Source organism: Tetrahymena thermophila (genome assembly GCF_000189635.1).
Source record: "Tetrahymena thermophila SB210 genomic scaffold scf_8254581, whole genome shotgun sequence".
Classification (NCBI taxonomy): Eukaryota; Ciliophora; class Oligohymenophorea; order Hymenostomatida; family Tetrahymenidae; genus Tetrahymena; species Tetrahymena thermophila.
In genome coordinates, this window is record NW_002476352.1 from 57,468 (window position 1) to 73,426 (window position 15,959).

The following is a 15,959-nucleotide window of genomic DNA, read 5'->3' on the forward strand; positions in this document are numbered from 1 at the left end:
TTAAAAATTAATTAAAATAATTAAATTATTCTGTTCTACTTTGTGATATTTTCTAATAAATTAAATGAATGAATGATTGATTGATGTAATCTAAAATCATACAAGTATCATAGCCTCATAAAATATTCTATCATTTAAATGAATTAATAATTAATTAATTTATTAAAAAGATTTATTGAATTAAATTAAAACTAAAATAAGAAGTAGTATCCCAAAAATAGATTTGAAATATATTTACTATCAATGTAACAAAAATATAAAGCTATTATAATTTTAATAAAATCAAATTTCAACTAAAGTTTAATTAACGTAATAAATCAATTAATCCATTAAATTTGACTACATGCTTTCATTATCAATTTTTTAGAATATCTTTTTCAATACAGTAAACAAATGAATGAATTTTTTAAAAGAAAATCGAATATAAAGAAAAATGTATTTTTAATGACGCAGAAGTAACTATTTAAATTCTTAATTCTAAAATTTATAAACAATATTTTTTATTAGTTTATTTATTAATTTTTTAGAAAAAAAAATAGGAAAGCACTGACATAATATAAAATAAAAATATTCATATTTACGCCTCATATAGAAATTTTTTTAATAAATAGTAATTCTAAATATTTTTACAAAAATGATTAGGTTAAGAATGAATCGATACAATTCAAACATTTTATATGATAGAAAATTAGTATTTTTATAATCCTCATCTAAAAGATAAAAAATTGAAATGAATGCATTTAATATTATTTGACATCTTTTTTTTTACACGCAGTCAGTCAGTAAGTAATATTCTTTCTAATCTTTAATTTCAGGTATGGTTAATGTTAATTTTTTTCTTAACTTATTTATATTTAGAAAAGGCAAAGAAGATATTAAGTTTTTATATGATTGAAAAACATATAAGCAATTTTATGATTCAGCTTTATTGCTTGTAAAATTAAAAATTAATTTATAACAAATCCTCATTTATTTAAGCAAAATTAATTTTAATAAAAGCTTTCATTTTTTTGTTAAAATGAGGGATGTTTTTAAAGAAATTCATTTATTTAATATGTTAATTTAATTTGTAATTTACATTTATTTAATAAGCTATTTATTAACTTACAAAAATAAATATAATATAGATAAATATAAAAATAATTAATAAATCTATTTATTTATTTATCTATCTATCTATCTATCTATCTATCTATCTATCTATCTATCTATCTATCTATTTAGCTTTATATATTTTAGGTTATACTTTCTTTTTACAAACTATTGTATAATAAAACAACATATTATTTTCTATTATTCAAATATTTAATATTTATTCATCCTTTTTTCAATAACAGTAGTAATATATTTCAAAGACAACTAATCTTTTTGATTTATTACATTTGCTTATTATTTTAAAGTATTATTATTTATTGATTTAGTTATTCCTTTTATAATTTATTAAATTAAAATAAAATAAATAAAAAAATTATTAGGATAATAAAAAAGAAAAAGAAAATAAATTTTATAAAAAGCTAATAAACAAATTAAAAGAGTTTATTGTTTTAAATTCATTTTTATAACTAAAAATATCACAATCCAAAACAAATAAAGGAACTATGCTTGATGCACGTTTATCACCAATTTAATTCCAAATTAAAAATTTTTGAAGAAAAATATATAATTAGTTAGTTATTTAGATAGAAAAAATGAAGAAAAAAATATGAAATAATAAGAATAGATTAATAAATAAATAATAAAAGTAACTGTTGTAAATAAAAAAATTAATTAAATTAAGAAAGATAGATAGATAGATGATAGAAGAAGAAAAAAGACAAGTACAATAAAAAAAAAAGAAAAAGAAAAATAAATCAAATAAAAATCTAATAAACAAATGAATGAGTTAATTTGTTTTAAATTCATTTTATAACTAATAATATCACAATCCTAACAAAACAATTAAACTATTTTTACCCAAGATTAAGTTTTAAATTTGACAAATTAATTTAATTTGTTAAAGCAAAATCTAAGTTTGATGATTCGGCTTTTTAAATATTGAAGAAAATAAAAATAAAAAAATTATTTAAATTTAAAAAATTATAAATTAAAAATAAAAAAATTTAATTGTATTTAAAATTAAAGCATAAAATAAAAATTTTATTTTAAATTAAAAAAATTAATTAAAACTAAAATTAAAAAAATTTGATCAAAAATTTAAAGTCTGTCTTAAATTGATTTAATATGAATGAATGATATTATTATTTTTTATTTTTAACAATATTATTAAAAAATAAATAAAGACATTTAGTTCTTATAAAAAAAGCAAATTTAAAAATAAATAAATAAATAAATCAATCAATCAAAAATAGTAATAATTTATTAATGACCTCAATGTTTTATAATTTAATTTAATTTTTATCTATTATTAATTTCGCATAACCCTTTTAAGAAAATAATTAATGTAAAATTACTTATTCAATTAATTTAATTTATTTATAGTAAATACATTAAAATCTGTCTGAAATTGAACTATTGTATTTTAGAATCCAAATTAATATCATAATTACAAATCTAAAAGTTATAAATTATATTTTTATTTTTGCATTGAATTTGATCAGTTTGTTTTATAAATTATTTTTTTTAAATAAAATATTTAGGCATTTCATCTACTTTCTGATTTTAGTTTATAAATCTAAAATTTACTTTTCATTTTTACTATTAAAAAATAAAATTATTTGAATTGAATAAAATTTCACTTTAATCATAGAATAAATTCAAATGATAAAAATAAATGGTAGATATTGAAATAAGAATAAATCAATGAAATTTTGATTAAATTCTTACTTCTATTTGGCAAACAAAGACAGAGAGAGGAAATAAGAAATTTAATAAATAGAATGATAAATAAATAAATGAAAGAATATTGCTTAATTTAAATTTATGGATTCTATCTCTTGGAATGTATTAATTAATTAATAAAAATCTCTATCACAAGAATACTTTAATTATGAAAATCGTACGAGTTTATGGATATCAATTTAGATGGTCAGTTTTTGTACTTAATGATACTTAGATATCATTTGATATTTACACTGTTCGAGTAAAAGAATAAAGTAAAACAAAATTAATTAGTAAAAGTGAAGTAATAAATCTATAAACAACAAGGGAACATATTCCTTCTCACTATCGATAATTTAGATATTAATTTACAATAGCATTGATTTTCTTTAAATTCATAAATTAGTTGTAATAAACTTGATTAAAAAACAAAAAAAAGATTTTTTTTTATTCAACTAATTTATTAAAAGAAACAAAGATAATAACAAAGAAAAATATACTTTTATTTATTAACAAACGCAATGAGAGTTATTTTATTAGCAATGTTCTTCATCCAAACTTATTTTGAGCTTGTTAGAGCGAGTAAGAAATAATTAATACTTGAAACAATTTGTGTTTTTTTATTGAAATCTTAAATAAATGAACTTGAATTACATCATTCACCAATCTTTATTGTCATTATTATAACAATTAGAGAATCTTCTGATAGCTAGAGAATGGCTGAATCCACCTTTTACTGGATGGGGAAGCGGAAAGTCTATCATATGTGCAGGCTAATTAATTGAAGCAAACAAAGAAGTACTTTATATTGGAGATGGTTAGAAATCAGTTCAGAAATAATTCTAAAATTTACCCGAACATTTTCGCGTGTTAGTAAGAATAGACTTTGTAGCAATTGATGAATGGGATGGAAGTTAAAAAATTATATTCAGTGCTGATTCTTAAACTTTAGGTTCTTATTCATCGTATAGCTAGGGTCCTGGTGATAGACTACATTTGAAGATATGTGGAAAATAAGGAATTTAGGATAGATTTGAAAGAGGTAATTCATTTATTTATTTATTATACTTTATTTCTACTTAGATTAATTTCTTTAATTTAATTAAAAAGTTCAATATGTCATAAGTCATACTAGCAATACAGTTACAATCAAGGCAGAGACAAACAGTAAAGGCTATGCTGGATTGCTTGATCTTCAAATTTATGTTGATACATGTCATGCTGATTGTAAAGGGTGTAGCGGAGCTAGTGAAAATTAATGCTCTTCTTGCAAAACAGGAGCTACACTTTCCTCTGGTAAATGTGTTTGTCCTACTAATTAATACATGTATTAAGGCAGCTGCCTGCCAGATTGTACTGGAAACTTGAGGAAAAGTTCAAATGGATTATTTTGCGAAGAAATACCTTGCAAATTGTCTACATGCAGATAATGTGATTCAGATAACTTTACATGTGCAGCTTGTGTAGGAAGTTATAGAAGATTTAACAAATCATGTGTTAAATCTTGTCCTTCCTACACTGAAAATGTTAATGGTGAATGCATTGAATTAACCAAAAAATATTGGAGTAAAGGATTTAAAAATTTGTTTAAAAATTATTTGATAATAAAGTCTTAAACAATTTTCGTTCTATTTTGAATGAAAGTTGATAGGATTTGAATGTAAAGTTAAAAAGAGAGATAAATTTATATTATAAAAATAGATGGAATGTTCTTGTTTAAAGGTTTTTTTGAGGACGATTTTTCTAATTTGAGTTTTGAAGAATATGGTTTTAATTTCAATCCTATTTTGCCTGAGGAAAGTAATGTTAATTTAAAGGATTGGGCTTAGTTTTCTGACTGCAATGATAACTCTGTTTTAAAGCGCTTTTATGGAGGATTTGGAATTATTGGAAAAGATGTTTCTATCAAGAAAACATGGGACATTGTTGATTAAAATAAGAAGCCAATCAAACACAGTTCAGTCTTAGTTAAATTTTACTACGCTTAAGTTGAAAATTACGAAGAACTCAAAGATGGAGTTACTCCTGAAGAAGAGTTTGTCAAAATTAATGATCAAAAGATCTTTTCTTTGTATGGTGGTGGTACCTAAATGGGTTGCGGAAGATTGGATTAAGGAGAAAATTTCGGATGGATAGAAGCTAACTCAACATAAACTAATAAAACCAACTAGATTAAGCTTGAAATAGGCAATAATTTCATTGATCCAGCTTGGTATGAAGGTTTCGGAATTAGAGAAATGATGATCATTGTCTCAAGGGTAAAAATCATATTATTTACTTCTTTACTTATACTTTATTTACAGATTACTAGAAGAAAATACATGACAAAATGCATTATATATATAGATGAATTAATCGATGATATCCATTCCCTTTTTTATAATTTTTATCTGATTAATTCTTAATTTCTTTTTTCCTATTTTTTGATCCATGAAACAAAGATCTTTAATCATCATATCAAAAATTCTTTAGCTTACAGTAGTAATTCACATTAATTTAATTGATTTCACAAAATAAATTAATAAACCATATCAAAATAATTGGGTGATCTCTTACTTGCTTTTGATTATTTGCTTAACACTATTTTAATGATACTTATTTTTGATAGAGATATTTAATAATTCCTTTTTTCGATTATTTTCTGAGCAATTTAATCAATGTAAATGCGAAACAATTAATTCCAATATCTAAAAATAAATTGAAATCAAATAATAATTGAATTTACCATTTAAATTGAAGTTTATATTGAAATTAATTAATATTAACCTCTAAAAATTTTCAACTATTTACAATAAACATAATTTAGGCAGATTGAATATAAAGCAGTATTTTGAGACAGTCTCAAAAATATTTACAAATAGTTAATTTTTTTTGTGCGAGTTAAAACAAATATAAAAAATTATTTTTTAGATTTTAAAAGGGAATCAAATATTTTTAAGATTTTTTTAGGATTAAAATTTATTTTTTTAAGATAAAAATCTATAGATATATTGCTGAGTTGTTTCTTTTAATTATATAAATTCAGAGGGAAATTATATTTTGGATATATTTTTCTTATTAGAAGAAAGTAGAAATTTTATTCCAATAATTAAATTTGATTATTTGGATAAAAATGCTTTATTAAAAAATATTAATTAAAGAATGAATGAATATTTGTTTTCATAATTTTAGGTGCTAAAAAATAAAATAATTTAAAGCAACTTATTTCTTTATTTTTTGGAATTTTTTTAGCAATTTCGTAATCATTCTAATTTCCAATAAAATGATATTTTCATTGCTAAAATTAGAAATTACCAACTCCTTTTCAACTTTTTAGGATATTCAATCAAATATTTTGTTAAATTCTCTACAAAGTGATTGCCTGACCTTTTTTAATAAAAAAATTATCAATCTATGAATGAATATTTGTTTTCATAATTTTAGGTGCTAAAATTAAAATAATTTAAAGCAACTTATTTCTTTATTTTTTGGAATTTTTTTAGCAATTTCGTAATGATTCTAATTTCCAATAAAATGATATTTTCATTACTGTAATTAGAAATTACCAACTCTTTTTCAACTTTTTAGGATACTCAATAAAATATTTTGCTAGATCTTCTACAAAGTGATAGCTTAATGTTTTTTAATAAAGAATTTAGAATAAAATTGTTGGGAATTATTTTTAATTTTTTAAAAATGACAAAAAAGTGAATGAAAATATTTCAATGTTAATATGTTAATCATATGGAATTCTTGAGATGATTTTAATTATTTTTTAATATTTTAATAGTGTATCGATAATTGTGAAGAATGTGGGGATTACGATGGCTGTGTAAGATGTAGTACTGGCTATTACTTGTGGAGGGCATAGTGCTATAAAGATAAATGCCCAGATGGTTCATTTTTAAATTAGGATATAAAAACTTCTAATGTTTGCAAAGATTGTCATCCAACATGTCTAACTTGCAATGGACCTAAATCTGATTAGTGTCTAACTTGTTTAGATCCACTCCTCTTTAAAAAAGGTTCATGCAATTTAGATTGTGGATTAGGATTTTACCCAAATAAACCAATCTGTTCTCCCTGTCACACAGAATGCTATTCTTGCTTTGGACCAAACAATAACTAGTGTCTAAAATGCACAGGTAATAGATACTATTTTAAGTAAACAAATAGCTGTCTACTAGAGTGTCCTGAGACTTATTTTCCAAATACCCATTCTAATTATTGCGATCCATGCAACTCTAAATGCCTAACTTGTGATGGGCCCAGTGAAAACCAATGCTTAACTTGCACATCTGTAGCGCCATCTAGATTTCTTATGGATCACAAATGTGAAGCTTAATGCCCAGTAACACAGATTTATTTTTTCTATTATTTATCTTCTCTTATTAATTTATAATCTTCATTTTAAATAATTTTAATTAAATTAATTCTTTAAAGACATCAACAAAAATTTGATTTTAACATTAACAATTTAAAAAAAAGCAATTTAATCAATTCAAAATAATGATTTAAATTTCTTTTATTTTTAAATTTATTAAACAAAATATTTCCAAAATACAAAACTCAAACATATTTTTCAAGTACAATTTTAATTTCTTTTTGTTTTATTAAAAATTAAATACAAAACAAAATTATAAAATTTTTTAAAAATTCAATTGAATAATTTTATGAAAATTATTATTATTAATTTCTTATTCGATTTAAATACAGCTTTGATGTTTAAATATCTTAAATTTTGGTTGTTTATTTGTTTTTGAATATCTCAATTTTCTATAATTTTTATTATTTTATCTTAATAAATTATTAATTCAAATAAATGTTTTCTAAATATGGTTTTTTGATTTTAAATATTACTTTTTACTTATAAAAGCCGGGCTATTATGGAGAGACGGCTGATTAAACTTGTTAACCTTGCAAGAGCCCTTGTGTTACCTGCAAGAATACAGCTAATAAGTGCACTTCTTGTATTGATAAACGATTCTTATATGGAGAAGAATGCTTGGAGAACTGTCCAGACAGAACTTATAGTAATACTTTTACTTAAATGTGTGAAGCTTGCCATGGGTTATGTGGCAATTGTAATGGTGCTAACTTTAATAATTGTTTAACATGCGATGATGAAGATGGTTATTATGATAGCACTACGAATTAATGTGTTAGTTAATGTCCTTCTAAATATTTTGCTACTAAAGAGAATAAGCTATAAATTTGCAAGCTTTGTGATATAACTTGTGGTGAATGCAAATCACCCGGAGATAAATTTAGTTGCACTATTTGTACAGGAGGAAGATACTTAAATTATAATAATTCTTGTGATAAAGATTGTCCAGATTATTATTACAAAGATAGAAGCAATTATGTGTGTAAAAATTGTCATCCAAGTTGTTTAACCTGCCACGATAGTTCTTCTACTAGCTGTATTACCTGTCCTAAAGGAAGGTATTTTAGTTAAAACACTTGTCTTTCAAGATGTCCTGAAGGCACCTATCCAGATGACGTCAATTCATAATGTATTCTTTGTCATCCTTCATGTGCAAGCTGTGATGGAGATCTGTATAATCAGTGCACCAGATGCAAATTAGGTAATTTTTATAAAGCAAACTCTATCTATCATAACTGTAACTCCTCAAATATTAAGGCCATTCCCATAAACGAAACTTATACTTTTTTTGCATTAAAAAAAATTAAATTTAAAAAGCCCTAATTTTTGAAGAACTCCAATATAAATGAGCAAATACATATTTTATTCTGAAATTTTGTAGAAGATGCGTTTTTTAAAAATTACTTTCAATTAATTATTTTTAGAATAGGATTCATACATATTTCTCTTTAAATTTTTTTCTAAAAAATTGAGACTAACAATTTAATTTGCTTTTGTTATTTTAGAATTATTATTAATAATTTTTTTGTTTGTAAAAGGAAAATATTTATAAGATAAAAAATGCTCTGAGAAATGCAAAGATGGGTATTTCCCTAATAAACTTACAGGGATGTGTTAAATATGTCACTAAACATGCGCTACTTGTGCTGATGAGAAGGATTCTTCTTGTTTATCTTGCAAATCCCCTTTGTATTTAAGTAATAATAAATGCTTTTCTCTGTGTCCTGATGGATAATACCACAATAATAACACAAATCAATGTGAGTCGTGTCCTTTCACTTGTAAAACTTGCTTAGGAGTTAACAAGGACGAATGCCTCTCGTGCTCTGGAAACAGGTAAACATAAATTTATTAAATACAAAATTGCATAAAAATATTTTTTTATTTTATTTTAAGATACTTAGTTAGACCTGGTTTGAAATGTGAAACAGTTTGTCCTACTGGATTTTTACCTAATTAATTAACAAATGAATGCGATTAATGCCACTCTTCTTGTAAAAACTGTTTTGGATTAAGTGAAAATGAATGTAAAGAATGTCCATCAGGTACTTATCTTTACTAAAATAAATGCTTACTTGTTTGTCCTATGGGATTCTTCCCAACAGAGTTTCCAAATATTTGCACACCATGCCATTCTACATGTCAAACATGCACTGGAAGTTTAGAATCTTAATGCACTTCTTGCAAAGGTAAAAGATACTATCTTCCGTATAAATGTTTGGAGGAGTGTCCTGATAGTTATTTCGGAGATAATGCAAATAATTCTTGCTAAAAATGTGATAAATCTTGCAAAACTTGTATTGGTGTTAACAATAATTAATGCACTAAATGCAAAGAGGGAACTTATTTATTAAATAATTCTTGTGTTTTTTAATGTCCAGATGGATATGTCGTTTCACTAGATAAAGCTTAGTGTCTTATTTGCCATTCAACTTGTTCTACTTGTCATCCTGGAAACTTAGATTATTGCTTAACTTGTCTCGAAGGTTGGTACAAACATGCAAACAGATGTCTAAAGGAATGCCCAGATGGAACCTATCCAAGCTCTAAAAGTGAAGAAAAAATTAATGGTCTCATACATGAAATCTTAATCTGCAAAAATTGTATAAAAAACTGCAAGACATGCACAGGTAATTTATTTTGATTAACTTATTCATTTATTTATTTATTTATTCTTATTCTTAAAATTTTAATTTATCTGCTTATTTACTTAATTAATGTTATATTAAAATATTTATTTAAAAGGACCATCTGATGTGCAGTGCTTAGAGTATTACCCTGTTTCTGAATAAGATCTGTTAGGTATGCTGATATTCTACATATTTATAGGAAAGTCTGTTTATTGTTTCTTAACTTTTGCTGTAGGCATTTACTTAGATTATAACGAATACAAAAGAAAAAGAGAGATTGAACTTTTTGAAGCTCAAAAAACTGAAATTGAAGATTAAAGAAATAAAGACATTCCTAAGATAACTGTAAACGATGTTGAATTAAATAAAACAGCCAAAACTGACTAAAAATTGTTATTTAACTTTGATAACACAAACAAAGATTATAGTCCAACTGGATCTCATAACATAACAAGACAAAACTTAAATACTGACAATTAAAGTCCAACTTCTAAAATATTTAAAAACTCTCCAGTGAGAAAACAAAGAAAATTTCAAACAGCTATCAATCCAAGCGAATAGCATGTATTCATTCATCTTATATTTATTTATTTATTAATTAATTAATTCTCCTTTAATTTTTTTCATTTATTATTTATTTATCTAACTGTCAATTGATCTTTATGTTTTTTTAATTGACGCATTTTTATTTATTTATTTTTCTAGATTTTATTTTAAAATTTTTGATCATTAAATATTTAGGAAAGCATGGAGAATGAAAAATTGAGATATACAAAATTCCGTAAAGGAACTTATGGACAGAATTAAAGCATTGTAAATGTATCAACTTAAAAGTTAGTAGATGAAGAACTAAAAAGTCAAATAGCCAAAAAGCATGGAAAGATTGTGGGTTGTTATGACCCAGTTAGCAAATCTTTTGTTCAAATTCCAGACTATCTCGTTAAAAAAAATCCTGAGTTACCTTAGAAGAGTTTCATTTCTTTCTTTTTCGTAAAAAATTTATTTGTCTTTTTTTTTGTTAAATAAATATTTAATGAATAGACTTTCTTCGAAATAACCTCGTTGTTCCTATATAGAGATTCTAATTTGTTACACATTCTAAGGGTTTTAACATATTATTGCAAACTACTATTCATGTTTTATCTGTCTTCAAGATTATTATACGTAAAATTAGATTAATATTTATAAGAAGGGCATATATTTTTTTATAAAAATTAAAAGATTTCTCCTCTGTCTATTATTGGATTTGTGGTTGCTATTCAAATAATCATGGTTTCTATAGAAAAAATTATATATAATTTATCTTTAAATATTGAAAAATTACTCTCTGTGATTTTCACATCATTTATTTTGTTGATTGTCTATCACATTAATTGGTTTTTCTCTCCTTAACTTGCTAAAATTTCCTACTAATAAGACTTTGATTGGAGCATTTACTACTTGACAATATTCGGAACTGATATGGTTGGTATATAAATAGTTTTTATGTCAATTCAGTACTGGTTTACCAAAAAGCATGTATTTACAGATCAGTTAAAGCTCAGAAAAAGTTAAAGAATTTTATGCTTTTTCTTATTTAAAGACAAATTTGCAAGATGGCTTAAAGAGTAAATAAATTTTCTTTTAAAAATTCGCACTTTTTAGTTATAAGAATTAATCTAATTTATTTTACAATATTTTTTTAATATATTTAGATCTAAAGCAGATGTAATTAGCTCATAAAAAGAAAATTAAAATGAGAGCTTTTAAAAAGTAAAATGATATACCAAATAAGAGTTAAGGAATACATTTAAATTTTTAGTTAATGAACCAAAAATATAAAGTTTTAAAAAATAATTAAAATATAAAAATATTAAAAAAAATTAAATAATCAAAATTATTAATAAGTAAATAAATAAATGTTTAATTCTTCATGTAAAATTAAACTAAAAATTAGAAAATTCTGTTTTATTCATAATTTCGGTTTATTTTTTCATTTAATTACTAATGAATGTAGGTAAATAAATACTAGTGATCGACCGAATAAGACTTTTTTTGATTCAGCAGAATAAAGAATCATTTAATAATTATCTTAATTAAATCAAAATATTAAAATTTGCTTATTGTAAATCAATATGGCATTTTACTATATATAAAAATAATTATGAATCAATGTAAATTTTTGTTTAAATGATTTTATTTGAAAATTTTATAAAATAAAACATATTTATTCATCCTATTTTCATCATTTATTTATTTATTTATCATAAATATATTCTTTTAACAACTAATTTTTTTAATTTAATGCACTTGCTTTTGACCTCAAATTTTTCTGATTTATTGATTCTGTTTTTCCTTTTAAAATAAGTTAATGAAAATTATTAATCAAAATAAACTAGAATAATATGTTTAAATTAAAAATGATATTTTAAATCTTTAAATAAAGAAAATAAAATCATAATAAAAAAGAAAAATTTTTCAAAAACTGATAAAAGTACAATCTAAAACAAAAAAACTTTTTTACATCAGATCAAGTGTCAAACTTGAGAGATTAGTGACTTTTGTTAAGGCATAGACCAAACCTGATGCGCCCTTATCATTGATTTCATTCAACCTTTTTAAATATTGAAGAAAAAATATAATTAATTAATTAGAAGGAAAAAATGAAATAATAGTATGAAATATATTGATTAATAATCAAAATAAAAGTTGAAAATGAATAAATGAATGAGTGAAATTAAGAAAAAAATTAAACATAATTAGAGTTAATAATAAAAATAAATAAAATAAAAAGCTTATAGAAAATTAATTTATAAATAAATTTAAAGAATCTTTCTGTTTTAAAATCCAAAACAAATAAACTGTTTTTACCCAAGGTAAAGTCTCAAACTTGAGAGATTAACGCAGTTTGCTAAAGATGAACCTAAACCTGATGCACCAATTTCACCAATTTTATTAGAACTTTTTAAATATTCAAGAAAAAAATATAGTCATTTAGTTAGTTAGAAGGTAAAAATGAAAAAAAACTATCAAATAATCATAAATGAATTAATTAATTAGTGATTAAAATAAAGTTAAAAATGACTTAGATTAAAAAAGAAAGAAAAACACTAGCAAAAAAACAGTTTTTACATAAGACTTAGTGTCAAATTCGAAAGATTAGGGCATTTAGCTAAACCAGAACCTAAACCTAGAGCATCAGTATCACCAATTTAATTATTACTTTATAATTATCGAAAAAATATTTACTTAATGAATTAGTTAGAAAAAAAAATATTATATAAAAAGTAATGAATAAATAATCAAACTAAAAGTTGAATTTAAAAAAATTTATTAACAAAATTTACAAAGAAAGAAAAAACACAAGCAAAATTAAAACAAATAAATAAAAAAAAACAAATTTATAAATTTATTTTTATATAAAAAATATCATAATCCAAAACAAATAAAGTGATTTTACTAGAAATAAAGTGTCAACTTTAAGAGATTAGTGCAACTAGCTAAAGCAGAGTCCAAACTCAAAGCACCAGTTGAACCAATTTTATTTTACCTTTTAAAATATTGAAGAAAATGAAGTTAATTTAGAAGGAAAAAAATGAAAAAATAAAATAAAATAATAAGAAATGAATGAATTAATAATCAAAGGAAGTAAAAGTATAAAATGAAAAAATGAATGAGTTAAATTAAAAAGAAAAATAATACAAATAGAAAATAAATCAAATAAATATCAAATTTCAAAAAAAAAAAACTGTTTTTACCCAAAATCAAGCGTCAAACTTGAGAGATTAGCACACTTTGCTAAAGCAGAACATAAACCTTAAACACCAGTTTCACTAATTTAATTGCCACTTTTTAAATATTGAAGAAAAATTTTTAATAAAATAGTTAGTTAGAAGGGAAAAATGAAGAAAAAATATAAATACCGTAAATCCTCATAAATTCTCACCAGCAAACATAAATTTTCACCATATTTTCTGAATATTTATCATATAGTACTCTTGGAGTTTGGGGGGGAGGGGGGTTGGTGAGAATTAATGAGGATTTACGGTAATCACAAATTAATTAATGTCAAATCAATAATCGATAATAAAGAAATGAATGAGCTTAATTAAGAAAGAAAAAAAATACAAATAAATGAAATAAAAATCTAATAAAAAATAAATATCTTTTAAAATTTTTATTGATTTAAATGAATTTTTATCTTAAAAAATAACAAAATCCAAAAAAAAGAAATTGTTTTTACCTAAGATAAAATTCTAAATTTGAGAGACTTTTGCTGTTAGTTAAAGCAGAACCTAAAGCTTATGCACCAAGTTCTCCAATTTAATTGTCACTTTTTAAATATTCAAGGAAAAATATTAATAAATATATTTAATTAGAAGGAAAAAAGAAGAAAAAATAAGAAATTAATTAATTAATTTTAAAAGCAAAACTTAAAAATGAATAAATAAGCGAGATAAATTAAGAGAGAGAAAAATACAAGCAGAATAAATTAATAAATATATTTTAATTTTTTTTAATTCATTTTTATATTAAAAAATAATAAAATCCTAAAAAAATAAATAAATTGTTTTTACACAAAATAAAGTGCTAAACTTGAGAGCTTAATGCAGTTAGCTAAAGCAAAACAGAAGCTTGATGCACCCTAATCACCAATTTTATTTCCCCTTTAAGAATATTGAAAAAAATATAAATAATTTATTAGTTAATTTGATGGAATAAATGAAGATATAATAAGAAATGTGAATGAATGATTTAAATTAAGAAAAGAAAATAATGAAGAAGAAACAATTCAAATTATATAAAAAGTGTTTTATTGCTATAAATTCATTTTAATATTAAAAGATATCATAATCCAAAACAAATTAATTGCTTTTACCTAATATCAAGTATTAAATTTGAAAGATTGGTACATTTGGCTAAAGCAGAACCTAAGACTGACGCACTTTCACCATCTATTTCGTTCTCTCTTTTTAAATATTGAAGAAAAATTATATTGTTAATTAGTTAAATAGAAGGAAAATATGAAGTCAAAATAAGAAATTAGTTAATTTAACCAATTAATAACTAAAGCAAATTGAAAATGAAAAAATGAATGAGTTAGTTAATTTAAGAAAGAAAAAAATTATAAGCAGAATAAATAAGAAAAATAAAGTAATAAAAAATTAATTAATAAGTAAAATATAAAGTGTTTAATGTTTTAAATTCATTTTTATATTAAAAAACATCACAATCCAAAACGAATATCTACCCGATATAAAGAGCCAAATTTTATATTTTAGTGCAGTTTGCTAAAGCAGAACTTAAACCAGATGCACCAATTTAATTTTTACTTTTTAATTATTGGAGAAAAAATAAATATATAATTAATCAATTTGTTTGTTTGCTAGAAGTAAAAAAGAAAAAAATATGAAGTAATAATAAAAAGTTAATTAATCAATCAATTAATAACCAAAAAAATATTGAAAATGAATAAATTAATGAGTTAAATTCAGAAAGAAAAAAAATATAAGCAGAATAAATAAGAAAGTTAAATCAAATAAAAAACTAATAAATAAACTTAAAAAGTTTAACAGCTTTAAATTTATTTTAAAATTTCAATATATCAAAATCAAAAATAAATAAATATATAAATAAATAAAATGATTTTACCCAATATAAAGTGTCAAATTTGACAGATTAGTGCAGTTTGAAAAAGCAGAACCTAATTCTGATGCACGTTCATTACTAAATTTATCATCATTACTTTTTAAGTATTTAAAAATAGATAAATTATTAATTCATTTATTAAAAGAAAAAAATAAATGAAATAAATATACATGAGTTCAATTTAGATATCTGAGTGAGATTAAAGTGAAGAGTTTAAAAACTTTTTTTATAAAAAAAATAAATTTAGAGAAAATTTATTAAAAATAAATAAATTACATCTTCTATATTATTGAAATATTTTTTCTATTATATCATTTATTTATTTTTAAATATTAAATAACAATAATTGGAAATTTAATTAATTATAAATATATCAAAAAATTTAATTTATTTTTATATCAAGTTTATTTGAATAGGATAAACTATAATTAGAAAGAAGACATATCAAATATGAACTTATAAAGTTTGTTTTTTGGGAGAAATATGATAAAAAATATAGTGAAACAATTATCAAATTA

At 22.2% G+C, this 15,959-nt stretch overlaps 3 protein-coding genes across 3 annotated transcripts; 2 read left to right on the forward strand and 1 right to left on the reverse strand. All coding sequences in view use genetic code 6, as the record gives it.

Annotated features, from left to right (window-relative positions):
• Positions 1-393: 393 nt before the first annotated feature.
• TTHERM_001006511 (hypothetical protein) lies at positions 394-681 on the forward strand (the record flags this gene model as incomplete). The annotated part of the gene is made up of 2 exons (XM_012798547.1): positions 394-455; positions 528-681. 2 exons carry the CDS (start codon positions 394-396, stop codon positions 679-681), a joined length of 216 nt encoding a protein of 71 aa, XP_012654001.1.
• Positions 682-3,456: 2,775 nt separating this feature from the next.
• On the forward strand, positions 3,457-11,574 carry TTHERM_01006530 (hypothetical protein; the record flags this gene model as incomplete). The annotated part of the gene is made up of 11 exons (XM_001030845.2): positions 3,457-3,859; positions 3,928-4,383; positions 4,519-5,075; positions 6,587-7,147; positions 7,673-8,384; positions 8,722-9,019; positions 9,080-9,813; positions 9,929-10,377; positions 10,555-10,803; positions 10,855-10,977; positions 11,035-11,574. 11 exons carry the CDS (start codon positions 3,457-3,459, stop codon positions 11,572-11,574), a joined length of 5,082 nt encoding a protein of 1,693 aa, XP_001030845.2.
• Positions 11,575-12,056: 482 nt separating this feature from the next.
• On the reverse strand, positions 12,057-15,756 carry TTHERM_001006539 (cyclic nucleotide-binding domain protein; the record flags this gene model as incomplete). The annotated part of the gene is made up of 13 exons (XM_012798548.1): positions 12,057-12,147; positions 12,317-12,406; positions 12,664-12,753; positions 12,925-13,014; positions 13,253-13,342; positions 13,551-13,640; positions 14,036-14,125; positions 14,370-14,459; positions 14,672-14,761; positions 15,044-15,124; positions 15,445-15,537; positions 15,612-15,661; positions 15,718-15,756. The coding sequence occupies 13 exons, from the start codon at positions 15,754-15,756 to the stop codon at positions 12,057-12,059; spliced, it is 1,074 nt and encodes a 357-aa protein (XP_012654002.1).
• Between the last annotated feature and the right edge of the window lie 203 nt (positions 15,757-15,959).